Genomic DNA, 20,969 nt, shown 5'->3' with positions numbered 1-20,969 from the left:
TCTCTTTCTCTTGACCTTTGTGTGACATTAAATATGCCGAGGTGATAAATTCCCCTAAAACATCGGGCCTCTCTTCTTAGCATTGATATTAACATATTTCCCATTTATCTAGTGCTTGAGGGCTCCCTCTCAGGGTTCCCCCTAGCTTCACCTTCTCAGTTCGGCAGAGGACCTGATTTTTATGGTATTTATGGGATTAAATACTCAAGAGCACCTAACCGAAGACACCCCATTGATTCACGTTACTGGCAGATCTTTACTACTCTGAAAGGTACATGACCACGTACAAATAAGAATGGAGGGTTTGTCGTCGTTGTTGTTTAAGATTTATTGATTTTGTCTGTCTGACTGGTTTGCCGTCACATGTGTCTGTCTGTGCATGTGTGTGTGTATGGGGGGGGGGCGACCACAGAGGTCAGAAGAGGCATTGGATCCCCTAGAACTGGAGTTATGAAAGACTGTGATCTACTGTGGATGTGCTAGGATCAGAACCTGGGTCCTCCGAGAGAACAACCAGTGCTCGTAATCACTGAGCCACTTCTCCAGCCCTGAAACCTGAGTTTCACAAAGGCATCACTGGGATGCAGCTTAGGTCTCAGAGTTTTCTGCTCGTTGAAAGTTGCTTTCCCGTATGACTGGGCCACACCACAGACAGACACGTTGGAAAAGGATGGAGGTAGTCAAATGAAAAACAGCAGAAAAACTGACATCCTGAGTTTTTAATCTTTGGTAAATGAAGCGGGGAAATATACGTGAAGTGGAGAGGCATGGGGAAAGGTTTTATTTTTGTCTTTTTTATTACGTACAATATTAAACTCTCTTCCTTATAATCTTTGTGTTCACAGTGTGGAACCTAAATTATTACGTCTTAATTGGGCGACTTGAAGATTGCTTGCACTTTTTTTTTTTTTTAACTGCTTCTTCCTGAGCCTACATTTAAGGCCTCATTTAACCACAAGTGTGCTGACACTAACCCTGCTGTTTTTCTTTTCCTAGATTATTTCAAATAGTACCATCCCAGAAAATGTGACAAGTGGTGGGAGGTTCAAGCTTGATGTTCTGAAAAACAAAGCGAAGAGATCCTTAACTTCCTCCCTGGAAAATATCTTCTCCAGGGTAAGACTGAACTGGGCTATCCTAGGCAAACATATCTGCTTTCTGCTTCACTTGTGATCAGCTCGCTGAAGGGTTCGTCAAGGGGGTGCTGTTAAGAAAACTTTAATTCAGTTAGCACTGCAATAACATAATCTTGTAATCTCTAAATTTGAGAATCAGAGGCAAGACTGGAATGAGCAGCTAGCCTGGGCTACAGAGTAGCACCATGTCTTAGAAACCTCATAAAACAAGTTTCCTTCTTCGGAAGGTCTAGATTTGTTCTCTGACCTCTGAAATCTGAGGTCAAGCCACAGAGATTTCTTGTTAGAGATATGTATGTGTAGAAATGGGGAATCCAATCCTGATGTGCAGTTCTGTAAGAACTTCTGATGTTTTGATATCTCATAATGTATTTTAAAATGTCTGCTTTTCCTTTGTCCACTATTAGATGTTGACATAAAGTGTTAAGAACAGTATGAAGTAATGGAAAAATTATGTATCCAATTTAGAAATTTTACACGTTTCATTTAAATGTTAGCAACATGTTTCCCTTTGCCCTGGGGTTTCCTCTTTCTGAATCATGAAGTCTTAGGCCAGGGCTGCCATGATTTAGGTGTGAATGCTACCTTTGTGGTCTAAGAGCCAGCCTACAGGAGACAGGTGCCAGCAGAAGAGGGTGCCTGGTGTGGGGAGCCTGACTAGTGAAGGAAGGCTTAGCCTGTGAAGGGAAGTCTAGCTGAGTGTTTGAGGTGGAGGGTAGGAGCAAGCACTCACAGAGAAAGGTGCCTTATGCCAGGAGCCAGAGGCTGAACAGGCTGAGGGTGCTAACTGCAGTTGTGGTGTAGTAGCCCCAGTGCAGTGAAGAGAATGTTAGACCAGATGCAGCCGAATGGGCTCAGTCAGAGGATGGTTATATTTTATGGCTTCAGTAATGTTCAATGCATCCAGGGGAGGAGGGAATTGCAAAGAGGAAAAGGGTGGACGTCAGAAGGAACTCTTCCGTTGGGTTTAACTTAGACGTATGTGCATGAGACTGTGCATAAATGGGCATGCTCTATGCAGCTCCTAGCTTTATTGATGGAGGGCACCTGGGAGCAGCTTTCCTGTCCACCCCTGACAGCCAGCTGGGTTGGGTGACATCTGACTTCTGGAGTTTGGTTTTTCCATGGCAAATAGTTTTGTGCCATGGCTCTTGTTGGTTGCACACTGCCTGTGACCTACAGCTTGGGCATGCCTCTAGTCCAAACTCCTCAGATAGCTGCCATTTTCTGGTCTTTGACAACTTGGCTTCATTAGTTTCTTGCCTCAGGGTGTGATGTCATTAACAACCAGAAAGCAGAAGAAGGCACAAAGAAGAGAGTTCTTTTGTTCCACTTCGGTGTGTTCTGGGAGTGGGGTGGGGGTGTGCCCATTGCCTGGGGAGTTGGTGAGGAGCAAATGAGCTGATAGACAGACAGACAGCACTTAGAGTACTGCTCATCCTGCTGCTGTTATTATAAAACAATGCTGGATGTGTCATTTAGCAATGAGCTCTGAACTATTATATGGCTCTATATGTATATATATGTGTATATACATATATGTTTATCTATCAATCATCTGTCTACTATCTATCTATCTATCTATCTATCTATCTATCTATCTATCTATCTATCATCTATCATCTATCTATCTATCTATCTATCTATCATCTATCAATTATCTGTCTCTATCATCTATCTATCTATCTATCTATCTATCATCTATCTATCTATCTATCTATCTATCTATCATCTATCTATCTATCTATCTATTATCTATCATCTATCTATCTATCTATCTATCTATCATCTATCTATCTATCTATCTATCTATCATCTATCTATCTATCTATCTATTATCTATCATCTATCTATCTATCTATCTATCATCTATCTATCTATCTATCTATCTATCTATCTATCTATCTATCTATCAATCATCTATCTATCTATCTATCTATCTATCTATCTATCTATCTATCTATCATCTATCTATTCATAATCTGTCTGTCTCTCCATCCATCCTAGGCCATTCCAAGTAACATTATTTTGGGAATTTATTGGCACGAGGCGCTCACCATTATACGGCCTCTATTGTAACTGTTTTATGGAGTTATGCCCCTAAGGAAGACGGGTGGCAACACATTCCAAGTCAACATTATGCCCCTCTCAGGTCATGTATGACCGTGAAAAACATCACTTAAATAACACCAGACTTGGTGCTCTTGTCCTGTAAGGGAGTGCAAGCTAATTACTGACCAGGACCCTCTAAAGTGAATGTGCTTAATAGCTTAAGAGCACACTCTAAACTCACAGTCAATTGCTTATAATTTATCTTGTCATGCTAAAATATATGTAAATGGGCACAATTAGGGTCTCTTGAGAAAAATCATGTCAAGATCTCAGTTTAAAAGAGGTGTCGTAGATAGGCTGGGGTTTAGAAGTTAGTGGGGCGTTTTCATTATGGTGGGTATATTTATATCCCAGTGTGTCCGGCTAATATTGCCCATATGTGCATGGATGGAGGGTTATCATGTGGAGCATGAGCAATCCTTTACTTTCATTTTTAAGCAGAACTTACAGGAGAAACCAGAGAGAGGATTGAGCTTGTCTGCCAGTCTCCTTAGCTGTGATCATATGCTAACATCATTTTATTTTATTTTATTTTATTTTATTTTTTTACTTATTCACTTTACATCCTGTTCACTGCCTCTACTTCTGGCCACCCCCTCCCACATGCCTTCTGCTATTCTTTTTTTCTTTTTTTTCCTCTGAGCAGGTGGGGGCACCCCTGGGTATCCCCTACCCTGGAACTTCAATCTCTGCAAGGCTTGGTGCTTCCTCTTCTGCTGAGGTCAGACAAGGCAGCCCAGTTAGAACATATCCCACATATAGTATATGTTCTAGGATAACCCCATTCAAGTTGTTCAGGACCCACAGGAAGGTCAAACTGCACATCTGATACATATGTGCTGTGAGACCTGGGTCCAGCCTGTGTACGTTCTTTGGTTGGTAGTTCAGACTCTGAGAGCCCTAAGGGTACAGGTTAATTGACTCTGTTGGTCTTCCTGTGGAGTTCCTATCTCCTTTGTGGCCCACAATCCTTCCTCCTATTCTTCCATAAGAGTCCCCAAGCTCCATTCATGGCCCACAGGCATCTGTATCCGTCTCAGTCAGCTGCCAGGTGGAGCCTCTCAGAGGACAGCCATGCTCCTGTCTGCAAGCATCACAGAGATGAAGTGGCCGAGTGGTTAAGGCTATGGATTGTTAACATCTTTTGTGGGGCTTTTCAGGAAGAGAACCCTGAACTTATATCAAAATATATAGGAAGTGGGACTGGGGCGGCTGGTGTAGATGTACTACAGGTGATTCTGATGTACAGTATGAAGTTTCTACTTAACTCACCACTGTGACGCTTCATGCTCCAGGCCAGCATTTATTCTTACAGTATGGACACACTTGAACAGCTATACCATTATCTAGGACAGTGGTTCCCAACCTTCCTAATGCTATTCCCTTTAATGCAGTTCCTTAGGTTGTGGTGACCTCCCCAACCATGAAACTGTTTTGTTTCTACTGTTATGAATCATATTGTAAGTATCTAATAGGCTACCTTAAAGGGACTGCAACTCACAAGTTGAAAACTGCTGGTCTAGGAGCCTGTCTGTCGTACAGAATCCTGGCCTAACCTTAGAACTGCCTCATCAGAAAATCTGGAGTCATGTCCAATAGTGTGGGCTTTAACAAATCCCCCAGGTCACACCAACACAACCTCAAGTTTGAGAGCTGCTGCTCTGGACAAGTGTGATACTTGAGGCTCTGACAGCTCAGGTAGGGGATTTACCAATACCTGTCAAAATGTCACCTGCAGGAAGGGAACACAGTTTTTCGTAACAATTTCATCAGAATGATGGAGTAGCTGGTGAGGGACCCGAAAGCAAGATCTGTCCCTGGCAGCCTTTAGGAACTTAGACAACTTCATTTCTATTCAACTGTAGTTTCACCATTTGTAAAATGTGCATTGCAATACTAAGTTACATTATAAATTAGCATTGTGAAAGGACCACTCTGGAAGTGTGACCGTGGTAGTCACTGTAGGCTGGAAACCTGCAGTTTACAAAGAAGCTGAAGGGCTGCCTTTGTCCTCCATTTAGACCTTGGTACTCTGCACAGTCCTTGCCAGGCTGACTTTGAAGTGTCTCTTCTGCATGCCTTGAATTGCTGTAATGGCTCTCAGCAAGGCCAAGGCCAATTTATTTTGGTCTCTGTGAATACTGTAGCTTTTGTGTACTGGGGTGATGCCAAATGCTATAAATGTTGTGGCCTACCAAGGTCTTCCCATGTAACAGAAGGCTGGCCACTCCATCTGTCTGGTAAAAGTCTGACAGATCTAACTGGGTTTGTGTTCCACAGCTTACTGTTTTCCCAATTTGGGTGACAGAGTAGAACTTCAGTTCAGCCTGAGTGTAGCTCTACATTGCTTTCCAAAGCGAGATGTACTTGTTTATAAGATGGGATTCCTGTTATAATTTCTTAGAAGCTCAGATCATTAACACTGAAATGTGGACCCAAGGAAAATGACAGGCATAGGAGTTCCCCAGTCGTCATGCTCTAAAACTGAGAAAGCCGTATGTTTAGAGATTGAAGACAGAAACATGTGTTCTGTTTGCTTTTTGCTGTTTCTCGGGTACCTATATGCACTCTGGTGTAAAATGTGACTTATTTTGAATCCCTTTCTGATCTTGAGAGCAATGTCCACTGTTTGGTTTTTTGAGACAGGGTTTCTCTGTATAACCTTGGCTGTCCTGGATCTCACTTTGTAGACCAGGCTGGCCTCGAACTCAGAAATCCACCTGCCTCTGCCTCCCAAGTGCTGGGATTAAAGGCGTGTGCCACCACCGCCCGGCTATGATGCAAATTCTTTTTCTCATGGGAATGGTCTGTGATATGGGGACAGGTTGTCATATAAGCTACAGCTAAAAGTAGCAGGCGTCATCGGCCTTACTGAATGTCTTCCAGCCACACACTATTGCAAAAATTCATTAGCTGTAAATATATCTCCTAACTATATGCTTGCTTGCTATAATGCAGAATTAAAAGGTTTAAAGAGCACTGAGAGATTCTAGGTCATTTCAGGACACCTAACTCCGCATACCTAATGTAGGTGAATTCCCTGTTGTAATTCCACCTTCCCGTAAAGCCAGACCACACGGGGGCAGCACTGAGTAAGGGCTCAAGGGCATATTTTTTTATTTTTTATTTGGAGTAGATAATTTTTATTCTGCTGTTTAGAATGAAAACAATATGTTTTTACGTATTCACTTTATACCCCTTTCACTGTCCCCCTCCCCATCACCCCATCACAATCCTTCCCCCCTTCCCCTTCCCCTTCCCTGCCCCACCTGCTCACAGAGCATACTCTTAATTGTGCTTCCCGTGTTTACATTGCTGCCTGTCCTTTGCCAGCTAGGAAGTTGCCTTGACCACAATAACCTATCAGAATTTCCATGCAGTGTGAAATGCTTACCACCAAGTGGCTCTTGATCCTTGGCTGTGACTTTTATTGTTGATAAAGTTGTTATTCTCTAAGGAGCCTATGGAGATCTCAAACACACACACACACACACACACACACACTGATCATGAATAAGAATAATTTACTTTGTAAAGCAAGAGCCATAAGTATGAAACAATTAACTAAGGGTAAGGAAGAGCTCTGAATGCTTTCAGTAGTAGCTACAAAGGAAAAGTTCAATAGAAGGCTAGAAAAGCAAGTCATCTGGAAAACAAAAGAAAACAACGCCATGGGAAAACGAAACAGTGTAAAACTTAAAGGCATATGTTCTGGGAGCTCCACCAAAGGACAAAGGACAAAGCTCCCAAAAGACACAGCACAGGTTTTCAAATAAATAATTAAAGAAAATATGTTAGAGCTCATGAACATGGCTTTCTAGATCTAATAGACTCAGAAAAGTGCACACTAGAGCAACTGGATAAAGTTCACATTAAGGCCTGTGGTCATGCAGTCTCTGTTGCTTAAAAGGGGAAACAGGGCCAGGTACACAAAAGCTGTAGAGCCACACAGCCTGTGAACAAAGGATGCCGAGCAAGGATAAAGGATGATGAAGGAAGCTTTTCACACATCCACGTGAACTACTAGTGAAGTGTAAGCACAGAATAGGGACATTTGCAGCTATGCCAATCAAGATGAACGCCATCCTAGCCTCCCCCTTCTCAGAAAGTACCTGGTGAATGTGTGCCACCAAAATGAGGAAGAACACTGAGAAAGAGGAAGATGGGACTCTAATGCCAGAGGCTTCAAAGGAAATGTTTCGGTTGATGGTGAAAAGGGTACCAGGAAGCTCTATAGATCCAGTCCAGATCGGGGCAGGAGGACAAAAGTCTCAATACTGAGTTCAAAGATGAAGACTGTCACTGTTGGATCATGTGATGTTAGACAATACGGTGATCTGTTGGAAAATTTCATGACTACCGAATAAGAAGTCATTTTTAACCCCCTAAGAAAGGAAGAGACAAGACACAAGATGCAATCATATGAAATTGTGGTAGCTATGTAGATGACCGCAAACAGTCCTTACAAAGGCAGGATAATAAAAGTAGAAAAAGACAGATTGAACTGGTGATAAAATGGGGGAGGAGGAAAGCAAGAGGGGAGTGAAGGGAAGAGAGAGAATATGTGTTAAAACAAGCAAGAATACTTAATTCGTCTTCCAGATCCTGTCTGAAGCAGGAAGACTAAGGAATGACACCATGGGTGGCATACTGGAAGCATCAGTACAGATCAGTGGTCCTCAGCAGGGGTGGGGACTCACAACACCTTTGGGGGAGTCCCATGTCAGATATACTATATGTCAGATATTTACATTATGACTCATAATAGGAGTACAATCATAGTTCTGAAGTAGCAACAAAATACTTTTGTGGTTGGGGAGGTCCCCACAACATGAGGAACTTTATCAAAGAGACGTAGCATTGGGAAGGTTGAGAACCACTGGCGTAAGTCATCTCAAGGCTTGCTTTTGGGGGTGTAGTTCCAAGTGTGAGAGAAGAAGTTGGTAGTGCAACTTTGCAATAAAAGACTGGCTAACAAAATTTGAGTTTTGGGACTTTGTACGGATATTACTTGGATTAAAGATTAAAATAAAATTTAATTCTTTCCAACCTCCCAAATTGAATTGAACTCACACACAGACACACACACACACACACACACACACACACACACATATATACACATACATATATATATGTAAATATATGTGTCTATCTATCTATCTATCTATCTATCTATCTATCTATCTATCTATCTATCTATACATATACACTATTTATTAGTATATATGAGGGTGGATTTAAAAACAGCAAATACTATGAAATGCTGTGTATCCCTTCTTTTTCCAGAGGCCCTGGTCCATACCTGATTTGCGTTTCTGGTCACTCCGTTTAGAAGTTCTCTGTGTCTTTGATGTGTCACCTCTTAAGACCTTGTGTATGATTGCTTCTCAACCAACCTCTGTGTTCTGTTTCCTCTATTTGGCTTAGGTTTGTGTGTGTGTGTGTGTGTGTGTGTGTGTGTGTGTGTGTGTAACATGAGACGAATAGATAGCCGTCTGTTATGTTATGTCATGTTTTTTAGATTGTGTTGAGATGTCTACCAAGAGCCAGTCATTAATAGTGACATTGACTGACCTCTAAGCTTCTAAAGTGAATTGATTTATTGGCATTATGGGATAATGAATAAAGCAAACCCAGTAAAATTTAGGAGGCCCTTTTGAAGCTATGAAGGACAGAACTCTGGTTTCTGTACAGGCTTAGCCAGTACTCATGATTTTGACAAAATACTTGTTCGGGCTGGTCTTGAAGTCACTCTGAAGCTCATGCTGGTTTCAAATGTGGAACTTGTAATCCTCCTGCCTCAACCTCTCAAGGACTGTGATACTCTGTTTTTGCATATTTATTACATTCCTGTAATGTGAATTGCGATGTTTAAAACACATTGTGAGGAAGGTGTGTGGTGCTTGCTTGGTATCTTAATGTCCTGTCCACATTTGCATTTGTCTGTGTGAGGTAAGACTTACCGACACGTTCACTGGTCTCGTGGATGAGAAACCTTTGAGGCTGACCCCAGAGTAACTCCCGAAGCTTGAGGCATCTTTGTAATTATCCAACAGCTGAGTGAGGAACAATGGCCGTTTGGAAGTGTTGTGTGCTCTGTGCTCTGGTGGGTTGAGAGGTCCATCTGTAGTCACGGGGTTACTACAGCTGGCCAGTTTGAGTGAACCGAGGGGTTAGCTTAATGCTTAGGTCGAGTGAAAACTATGAGTTACCTTCTGTACATTTCCTGTACAACTGCAAGCTGCATTCCTAATGATCCTGCCTGCGCTCTTCACACAGGGAGCTAACAGGATGAGAGGTCGGCTTGGAAGTATGGACAGCTTTGAACGCGCCAACAGTCTTGCCTCAGAGAAGGTATCTATCTGGTCACAGCTCTCAGGTTTACCAGGCACTGCTCTTAGCCAAAGCCGTGGTAAAACATGCATGCCAGATTATTTTGCATTTTTTTTATCTTTTGATAAATAAATATTGGATGCTCTGTTGTTTTAAATGAGAAGACTCTGGGTATCAGCAGTTTCTTTTTCATCCGGCTGAGCTCCCTCCTGCTTGCCCTTCACTGGCTGACTCTGCTCTTTTGCTTTGCACTACAGATAATTTGCATATAGTGTTTGAGCAACTGTTGATTTAAAGTCAAACAAACGGAAGCATCCAGTTACCACCCTATAAATAGACACATACACACAGTCACACGCAGTACACACACAGACACACACAGGACACACACACACAGACACACACAGGACACACACAAGACACACACAGGGCTGGAGAGATGGCTTAGTGGTTAAGAGCACTGACTGCTCTTCCAGAGATCCTGAGTTCAATTCCCAGCAACCACATGGTAGCTCACAACCATCTGTAATGGGATCTGATGCCCTCTTCTGGTGTGTTTGAGGACAGCTACAGTGTACTCATATACATAAAATAAATAAATAATTCTTTTAAAAAAGATGCATACAGACACAGACACATATATAGACACACATAAACATACACACACACATAGACACTCAGACACAGACAAGGCACACACATAGACACACACACAAAAGGCATATACACAGACACACAATACAAACACAGACATAAACACACACAAGGCAAACACAGACAGACAAGACACAAACACAGACACACGCAGACACACAAGACACACACAACACAAACACACATAGAAGGCATACACAAGACACACAAGACACATACAAGGCACACACAAAGACACACAAGACACACAAGACACAAAAACACACACACAAGGCACAAACACACACTCAAGGCACACACAAAGATACACAAAACACAAACACACACACACAAGGCATACATACAGACACAGAAGGCACAAACACATACACACATACTTGCATGCACATGAGGCTCCTACTTGTTATTCTTTTTCCTTGTTACCTTTTTTCCTCTTTTTTGTTTTTCCTTCTATTTCAGCTGCAACATCATCGTCTGTCTCACAGACAGCCCCTATTGCGGGTTTCCTGTTTCCTGTTTTCTGCAATATGCAACTTGGGGCACTATCAACCTTTGTTGTCCTAAGAAAACACTATTCTTTTTTTCTTTTTAATTAAACTTTTGCTGGCACCAGATACCTGTTGGTATGTGTCTATTATCCAGAGCCCGGCTCGTCAAGCCATTTCACTGTGGTTCCCGTTTAAGTAGCATACCTGACTGGATTGAAAGATTTATGTTGCCTCTTCACCGGATGGGAGAGGCATTCCAGAGGGCTCCCTTTGGTTCATTTCCTGTTTTTCATGTCTTTTCAAAGAAATTTACCACAGAGATCATGCCACTAGACAGAAATATCCAGAGTGGAGGAAGATAATTCATGGGCTTTAAATTTATTTTTCCAAAGGCTTTGCCCTGAGCCCCAGGCACACTGGCACTGAGATACTGTTTTGACATTCCTGGAAACGCGCATAGCCATAGGTCAGAAGTTAGGAGATCCCTGCGTTAGACTCCGCCCTCTCTGGGTCATGGCCTCTTCTCATCTCTCTGGCAACAATGGGAAGGGACTAGTAGCCCTAGCATTTTACCACAGCCCTCAGGGGGGAGAGTACCTTTTCTTATCTTGCCTTCCTGACTGTCTTTTAGGATGCTCTGAGACACCTGCTTATCAGCAGCAGTGGGTTGTGATGAAACAGATTAATCTTCACCAGGGTTGAGTAAAAAGAAAAACAAAACAGTTTTGTCATGAGTCAGGTCCCCTTTCTCCGCTCAGTTCTGGGTGTTTGGTGTCTGTAGCAAGCCCGGTGGCGGCAGACACCTTCCCGGTTGGTTTCTGTTGTAGGACTTCTCACCAGGGGACTCTCCTCCTGGGACACCGCCAGCCTCCCCACTGTCCTCCGCCTGGCACGCCTTCCCAGAGGAGGACTCCGACTCTCCACAGTTCCGAAGACGGGCTCACACATTCAGCCACCCACCTTCAAGTTCAAGGAGGAAGCTGAACTTGCAAGATGGCAAGGCCCACGGCCTACGGTCCCCTCTACTGAGGCAGAGCTCCAGCGAACAATGCAGGTAGGTCCTGGCCTGTCCCCTACTATGGGACGGCAAAGTTTAATGTCATTCTGTTTGGGTCACTTTGGAGTCAGGGTGGATTGTATTTCATGCTTTCACCAGATGTTAGGGTTCAGAAGGAGCAGGGAAGTAAGGGGTGCACTTCTCTCAGTTAAGGGAAGATGGCTGAGGTTACGGTATTCCCTGAGAAACTCCTATCATTTCAAAGGGAAGCTTTTAATTTTTTTTTTTTTGCTCCAGAAATAATAGAGAAAACATGGCATTTGATCGTTTTGTCCCCCAACCCCCAAAACGCCCTGGCACATATTACATCCTGTCTCTTCAGTGTTGGCTCCGAGGGAGTCACACAGCATCGATGTCCAGCCTACAGCTTCTTGTCAGTCTGAAGTCACATACCAGGTTGAGGCAGATGTCTAAGCTCCCTTCACACAGGAGAGAACATTGGGCTGTGTTTTACTATATAGCAAATTAAAGCAAAGTATGACAACTACTACGCATTTTATCATTTTATCTAAAATGATATCTATGAAACACACACACACACACACATATATATATATATATATATATATATATATATATATATATATATATATATATTGTTTTTAACAAAAATTATTTGTCGTCAGGTATGACGGGGTAAAGGTAAAACATGGAGCTTTTTCCTCTTCAGCTCAGATCCATGTTTTACTGCTGTCTCCCCCCGCTCCCCCTTTTTTCTCCATGTCTTTCATGTTGACAGAGGGATTGACTGTCCATGTTAGTCAGAGACATAAATAAAACCATCTGAAGACAAAAACGTCATATAAAGAGGCCAGTTTTGCTATGAAGCGTTATCAGATTTACTTTTCTGTTTTTTTTTTAATCATGTTTTCCTCTCATGAGGCTTCCAAGCCTTCACTGCTGTTTTCTGATTGATTTGAATTCCAAAAGCCAAGTAGGTTATAAAGCACATAGGTTACCAAGATAAAGAAAATCAGTGAATTGTCTTCAGAACCTGTGTGCGTAAGAAGGAGATTAAGTGGTTCATATGCAAACCAAGATTTTATACACAATCTGATTTTTACTCTATTGATTTTTACCTAAGACAACAAATCTCTTCACCCCGAGAGCAAACTATTATCAAGAATAAACGGTATCAGTCAGTTTGAAAGACAAATGGTGTCTCTTCTAATTCTTCCCTGACTTTTCCAAAAGTCGTATCCTATGCTTTCAAATACTTTTGATCATCATCAGTATAAAAAGCTACCACTTTCTGTTATTTAGATGCATTCTGTGCTGTAAACCCCCTGTTTATTAACAAAGCCATGGGGGAGATCTAAGGCTTTGGATTAACAGTGCCTCAGGTCTACATAGGACATAACACGATTATAATGTTGGATAAGCCAGAGATATTGTGTGTGGAGACTGACATCTGCCAAACATGTGTACCAATATGTAGAAGGGGTTTGCATCTTTAGAATTGTTAATCTTTGTATTATTCATTATCAGTTTATCCTCTCAGGTAAATCGTCTTCCTGTAACTATTTGTGTTTTTCCTCCCCCGACCCTTTATGTCTCTTCTGCATGTAAGCAGATGTTTTGTCCCCAAAGTGTTAAGAGATACAACATGTGAAGGGGGACGCTTCAGTTTAGCCACTGAGCAGAGGACTGCCTGCTCTCCTCTGTAAGTTCTGGGCCAGCGCTAGCTCGCAGCCCTTCAAGGAAAGAGTAAATTAGTAGCGAGAACCTATCTCTGTGCTTTTTCTTAGTAAGTGTCGATTCTGCTGAAATGTGGATTGTAAGAGATCTCTGCTGTGTTTTCTGTACTCAGCATTGTCCCGTCAGCCCGGCGCATGTACAAGGAGAGTAATTCTTCCTGCAGCCTTCCAAGCCTTCACACATCCTTCTCTGCCCCTTCCTTCACTGCTCCCTCTTTCCTGAAAAGCTTTTATCAGAATTCAGGTAGACTGTCCCCACAGTATGAAAATGAAATCAGGTGAGACCACGGTGTGCTGTCTGCCAAGTGCCATTTTGCTCCGGTGATACATTGATAATGTTACTAAAAAAAAAAAAAAAAAAAAAAAAAAAGTGGCCAGTTAATTTCAGAGTGAAACCCGTGTGTCTGTGTGCTTGTTCTAACCTGCTTCTAATGCTCTGAGTTCAATTCCCATTAATCTTATTAAGAAAAAATAATTAGAGTGTGTATTTAACAAAGCGTTTTGGTGATGTGATTATATCTTTTTGAATTAAGTTTTTGATCTATGAAATGCCCTTCTTAGCCACCATCCCACAATGTAAACTTTGTGTGGTTGGAAACAAGACCTGGTGTCATTATGTAGTAAGAAAGCTTTTCACAGTCTTGCTTCTGTTCTTCTTATGTCTCTGGGTATATTTTTGGCACCACAAGGGCACTGACTAAAGCAGCCATGCTAACAGTTTGGGTGCAATATCTCTTTATTTGTGAGTACTTGGGGTATCTCTAAGGCATTACTTTGATTTTTTTTTCAATTCCAGGTTGACATATTTGAGTCTCATTGTATGCTGTGAGATAGGCTCAGGAGAAATCAGTAGGTTCCCTCAGAACATGAGATCTGAACCTCGTAGCTTTTCTTTCTGTTTTTGCCCTAGAACATTTACACAACTCTCCCTGAATACCCTTTTTAGAAACAATGGACTTTAGAGAAGAGCCTCTTTCTAAGTTGAGATTATATTGGTTCTGTAACTGCTAAGTGGATTATTGTCAGTTTATGGGACATGATAGGATTCCTCTAAGGGGTTACTGTTGGCTTAACAATCCCAATTTCCTTACTATTTTTGTGTCTAGATGAACTCATTCCCTTTTTACTACTGTGTAGTATTCTGCTTATTTCAGCATAGTTTATCTGCTTTCCTGTTGATGGATGTGTGGGCTGTTTCCAGTTGTTTCATGGTTGGCAATCCTTGTAGTCAAGCAGAGAGTTGGGTATTGTCAGCCAACATGTGTGCCACTGATACCTTCTTGGCTAGTCTTTTGTTTTCTTTTCTTGTAGATGTAAGGACATCTGAAAGCTAGTGTATAAGTAGATAGGCCTCATTAAATGTGTAGATTGGATACATCCTAGAGTTATTTCTGAGTATCCTTTGTCCATTTGTGCCCCACTCATTCATGTTGGGTTAGCAGGATTAAGAATGTGAAATTTCCTTTTGCATTAATACAATGTGTTCAAACAGAATCTTTGGTGACAGAAGGCCAATAGAATAAAGAACTTTCATGGGGGAATATTGTGAGAAAAGTTTCTAAATAAGTTTGCATTCCATAGTCTACTATAGATGCTGTGAGTTTAGAGAACCAAAAGTTCCCACCGTCAAGGTATCTTTACTAGTCTTCTCACAGAAATACATCATTCAGTAAGTCCATTCAAAGGGGTTAACATAGTTGAGGTAAGCATGTAGGGAGAGCCCTATCTTCCTTCCTTAGGTAGGGAACAGCCTTTTCCCAAAATGACAGCAAAAATTATTAAGAAGCTGAAGGGTCAGCAGAGACTGGACGTGAATCATAGGCTATTTCCGAGGTTGTCATTAACACAGAGAGGATACTTCTGCTGTTCAATGTAGGTTGTTTATTTGCCTTCTGGGATTCATGCTTGTTTGTGGTTTATTTTTGATGCTTATTTCCCATACCCCCCTCCCCATTACTCTGCTAATGAGAGGGTACTGAAGTCAGAAGGCGGGTATATACACATGAGTCTGAGGTTAGCAAAATCCACTGTTTAGTTGCTATGGTATTTTCAGTGTTGCCGATGAATGAATAAAGTCCTCAACATACAGAACATTGTATAAGTACTTTTTGATGTTTTTTCCAATTGTGATAGATTCTAAAAATTAGAGAATAGGTACCCCCCCACCCCCAACTCTTTTAATTTCATAGCACAGAGTCAGCGGGTCTGAAGTACCGTTTAGGTAAAACAAAAACCCCAAATCATTTTCACCGGATAGCCCGCCAACTCTAAGTCCACAGCTCAGTGGGCCACCAAAGAGAGAACACCATCATGTCGACACTCACCTGTTCACAAGTGGAAGTGGACCAGAAGTCTGGTGGCAACTCCTATTTCTTAGATCATTGCTACCTTCTGACCTTACAGAGCAGAGCTGAGTTTTGCTGCTTTGAAATGCTCACATGGGATGAGGGCGCATCCTTTATTTCTGTATCTGCCTTCTTTTGGCATTGCTTTGTGACATCCATTCTTGGCTGTAGGTGGCTGCAGTGCATTAAGTTCTGTGGCTATGAAGTCTTCTGTCTAATATATCATCTGACTATGCTTTTGTGCATGGACAAGAAGGGGTTGTAAGATTTTTCTGTTGTGACAGTTATTATATATATTTTCAGTTGTCCATGCACATGTATCATTAATGGATGTCTTCAGAATAGAAGTATTGGACAAAATGTATGTTCTTAGGTGTATTCAACTAACAAGTTGCTTGGACATAAATATACTACTTACAATCTTGACGAGAATATATATTTCTGTTGTTTTGAATTAATATCAAATTTATAGAAAATTACAAAATATTACAGGATTTCCTTTAATCCTTTATATTGACTAATTAATAATTTTGATGCATTTGCTGTGTACATTTATAAAACTCTCTCCTTGCACAAATGTAGATTATTCAGTGTAGTATATGTGTGAGTAGATTGTACCACATCCTTTGTTCTTAATACATTAGGATGGATGTCTTTCCCAAGAATGATGACATCTAAGAGAATGGTTTTAATTCAGTAGCTTCTGAACTCTACATCTCTCATTATTACTTTTTATAGAGAGAACATCATGTGCATACAATTATGATGATACCTCCAACTATTCATAATGATGAGGGAAGGAGGTATATAATATTATCAGCTATAATTTTCCTGTCACTTGAGTACCTAATATCTTACTAGTTGCATAAATGAATCTCTAAATATTCCTAACCGAGTTGGGAATAGGACATAGCTGGATATAGGCTAATGACAGTGTTACTTTTTAGAACAGTACCACTGTTCTGAATTATTAATTCATGTGAGGGTACTGAGAAAAAAGGAGTCAAGGTCTTTTGAATGTCACAGTTTGTTAGCTGATAGATTCATTTGCACAGATTTGAAATTGCAGCAGAAAAGGAATACATGCATTTTTATGATTAATACCTTAGCTCAAGTTAATTTTTGAAAGGTTAATATTGTTTTTCTTGGTAGCTGAGTCATGACTGTGCCTGTTGATGCATGTTTTTATAATGGATATTCACTAAATACTGCATTTCCATTCCAGCAATTTTCTGTGTTGGTGAGGAGTTACTTTACAAGTTTTAAGCTTATGCTTAAAAATTGTTTATATTGAAATTTGTTGGTCAAAGTAAATGGTTATTTTACATGGCAATACTCAGTGCTTCAATTCTATAATTTTTAATGAGAAAGAGAAGTATTGGTGACCAACTGTTTGTGGGATAGTTTTTATTTTGTAATTCACTTGTATTCATTGATCAGTCTGATTATTTACTAGGGTTCACTGTTGAATTAACTTGCCTGGGATTTATTGATGACTTATTTATTGATGATTTATTGATTTATTGATGACTTATGGAATGTCTTTTTAAATCCTGGTTTGGGGCATTTATCTTTCTCTGCTAATATCATTCCTGTTTTCCTGTTGCTAGACAGGACACTGCTTCAGAGTCAAGGTGATTAACACGCCAAACATTTTCCTTTGATAACTTTCCCCATTTCCCGGTGGTTAGCCGCATCAGTTAAGGATACAGTTTTGGTTGTCTTCTGAATGCATGCTGTCATTCTGCACACTCTGAGGGCTGTGGAAACAGAAATGCGCCCTGTGGTGTGATCAGAGATCACAGAGAGCCATGTACAATGTCATTGCTAGCTAAAGTCCTGTTTCTACTCTATTCTGCACTGAAATTCTTTTAAAGCCCAGGTCTCCAAGAAAATTCCAATTGAAATTTAAAGTTACAACAGTGGATTAGCTGGTAGATAGGGATTTAATATGCATATGAGGAGGGTTTGTTTGTTTTTTCCTGATCCCAGGAAGATAGAGAAATGAGCATCCTGAGGAAGCCTGCCAAAGCAGGAGGATCCGGGGAGAGAAGCAGTCTGCCTCTCCTCACCCTAACTCCTCTCATATTGGTGGTTCCTGCGAGGCGTTGCTGATACCTTGCCGATGTCCCATTGGTCACAGTCAGGAAAGCAACAAGTTCCTGGCTATGGACAGGAAGGATGGTGGTAATACTGTTTCCTGGAGGGTCGCTCACTTTCTCTGAAAAACATCCAGAGTGGTGTATTTCCCATTGTCACTATAAGCACCCGCTCTCTGCCTGCTCTACTTTCCCTACTCTGCCTGTGTCACCAGTCTCCTGAGAGCACATGCCACCTCCCTGTCAAAATCTAACACGTTGACTTCTTTGTACTTGCAATAAAAGTTTTAAAGATTGCTCTACAATAGGCCATGCATGAAGAGAAACATCTTCAGAGACTCATTTGGCCACAATGCTAAGATTAAAAAACAGAGACTCTTCTGATACTTATAATTGATGGCCCTTTTGGGGGGGGTGGTATTGTAGGATGACCACTTAAAGGCCACTTCTCCCATTTCAGAAGCCCAACAGAGGAACAAGTTCAGTGGAAGAGCAGTTGCCTAACATGTAAAAGGCTCTGAGTTTAGCTTCTAGCACTGAAAGGAAAAAGGAAAAAGAAGTTGTGAGTTTAATATAAGTGTTTTGCCTCGTGTCTTCTGGGTTTGAATGTCATCTAGCCTAGTTTTATTAGGTATTAGGCTGATTCTGGGAAAGGTTATATATATTTACTAGGTATGGTTTTATTTATCTTACATTGCAGGATTATGAGTAAACATAGAACCAACTGAGAGATATTTTAAACCCAATGTACAAAACACTTTTTCAGTCTCTGCACTCAGGAAGTGGAATCTAGAGTGTAAAACTCTCCATTCTTCTTTTCTTTTTCCCTGTGCCTTGTTCCACTGTCTAACCTCTCACATTTGGTCACACTCAAGATACTGTAGTGATTTCTGCTAGAGTGGCGGAATCTGCGTTCTGTTTAGTCAGTAAAGATTTTCCATAGCATGAGAGATGTTTGCCCAGGTGAAAGCCAGAACTTGCACAGACTGTGAGTGCTGCTGATGCAGTTGTAAATTATTAAGCACTGTGGGCCATGTCGGAAAGAACCAAAGTTTCATTGGTTTGTTGCCCTATGCAGGCTTCTTAAGACATTCAGGGAGGGGGAACTTGCCCATGTTTGATAAGCAGCTGCTTTGGACTAGGGAAGTGTCAATATTTGTCTCGACTTGTAATGCATTTAGATGCAATAAAATGATTTAGATGAAGATTTTGCCAGTGGGCAATCATGAGTTTGAAGTTTATGATCCTTGGTTTTATTGGGTGCTGGGAGGTGCAGGAGGGCCAAGAGACAGTTTGCTGCTCAGCAGAATATGCTGTAAATCTGGGGAGAGGATTTATATTAGTGTAAAGCAGATCTCTCTCGCCTCAGTAGGAAAATTGTCATCAGCACACCTTCATTCTATCTGGTACCCAGTGGATTGATTCTTATTAAAGCAAGCAAGCATGTAGTAAAAATTCTGTGTTCACAGAAGCCCAGGGATAACAATAGTTCATTAGGTCAGGCTTCTACCTGCTTCCCCAAGGATACATCAAACCATCATCTTGAGGCATTAGTTACCCCACATTCTATCCATGTTTTATGAGTGTCACGTTCAGAGCCCTGGCTCTGTAGCCTCAGCGGTGATCAGAATGATACATAGTCTCCCTTCCCCTCTAGATTCCTCACAAGGCTCCCAGATTGTGGTTCTTGATTAATTGCACTTGATTAATTGGAACCTCGTGGCAGGAAGTAACAAAGATTGTACCAACCTGCCAGTGGTCACAAGCTCTCCACACTGTCCTGGTTTCCTATTTGTTTATTTTAAATTTCATAAATCTCAGGTACAGGAAGCCCTGACATGGAATACTTTCCCCAACTATGCCCTATGAAGCACTTTATCTGACACATGCTTATGTTACAACTCACAAAAGGAAGTGATCACCGGGTCATATGGAAACTTAAGAGAAAATATGTATATTATGTGTTTGATTATTTTAAAAATACATACATGTAGGTATAGTTAAGGTATTTTTACTTCATCCTTTTGTTTAAATAAGCATACAAGCTTTGAATCTCATGTATTGCTAAGCAAGTAGTAAGGCATTTACATAGGCGAGTCACTTGTGGTACTTTGTTTTGTAAGAGCCCCGGAGCTTTGTAGGAGCGAATGCAAAGGTCTTTAACATTTCTCTGGACTCTGGCCTGCCTGCCTCTGAGTTCAGACTGCATTGCTAGTTGTCACAGGAAACGAGCAGGTTATTTGGCCTTTTTCTACCTAGGGTTTCTCACTAGCAATGGGAATCATAGCACCCACCCTGTGTGTCTACTGTAAGGACAAAAGCAGCCATACTTGGGACGGTTCTGTATGTGTTCTGTCTTCTTGTAGTAGACACTACAAGCAGTTTAGCTTTGATATTATGCTTGTCTTAAATCTTAAATCTAAGGAAGTTAAAGTGAAAACTAATGTAGTTTTAAAGCAAAAAAGGCAAACAAGAGAAAGTTTAAAAAGACAAAAAAGTTGTCCCTCATGTCCACTATTACAGTTTACCCTGAATCCCAAGTCAGAATATCAGAAAATCAGTGTGCAATGTTTCATAGAGTCTCAGTTCCTTAAATGACCACTTTCACCATGCACACTTCTGACCACATGCTGGTCCGGCAGTGAGCTGCAGTTATTGCACATGCTCATTGCATGGATAAGCCTTTACCTAGGAGCTGCCTTCCAATCGCGTTTCATTTCCTCTCCTAGTAAGTGAAGCAGGGTAGCCTTCACCCCATTTCCAACTGCTTTTGCAAAGTGTAGGCTTTACCTATGAGTAAAGGGTCCATATTCTCTTTCCAGTATTATTGGTATACAATTCAGGCACTGAATTTTAGCAGTTAAACTCCACATATGGATAAAAAAAATGTCTGCCAGTTCATTCACATCACGGGGCTTGCAGTCAGATGCTGTGAAGTTTGCAAGTGTGTCTTAGTGGGCTAAAGACCAGGGTGCTTTTATAGCAGACAGCGTAAACATTGCATTTGATGGACAACAAAAGTAACTCCAGAAGGAAGTAACGGAC

At 41.2% G+C, this 20,969-nt stretch overlaps 1 protein-coding gene across 3 annotated transcripts in view; it reads left to right on the top strand.

Moving 5' to 3' along the window:
• Tbc1d4 (TBC1 domain family member 4) overlaps nucleotides 1-20,969 on the top strand; it is a 166,998-nt gene that overhangs the window by 120,611 nt on the left and 25,418 nt on the right. For 2 of the 3 annotated variants that reach the window (XM_029468868.2, XM_021181592.3), the window contains 4 exons: nucleotides 997-1,116; nucleotides 9,531-9,605; nucleotides 11,554-11,780; nucleotides 13,594-13,758. In XM_029468868.2, coding sequence (XP_029324728.1) covers nucleotides 997-1,116; nucleotides 9,531-9,605; nucleotides 11,554-11,780; nucleotides 13,594-13,758 — 587 coding nt within the window. The remainder of the gene's footprint in view (nucleotides 1-996; nucleotides 1,117-9,530; nucleotides 9,606-11,553; nucleotides 11,781-13,593; nucleotides 13,759-20,969) is intronic. The other variant, XM_021181593.3, reaches the window with a different exon arrangement.

This window comes from Mus caroli, unplaced genomic scaffold (assembly GCF_978045245.1).
Source record: "Mus caroli unplaced genomic scaffold, Mus_caroli_1 scaffold_12, whole genome shotgun sequence".
NCBI lineage: Eukaryota > Metazoa > Chordata > Mammalia > Rodentia > Muridae > Mus > Mus caroli.
The sequence above is the reverse complement of the archived record's forward strand: the minus strand, read 5'-3'. Positions and strand labels throughout refer to the sequence as shown.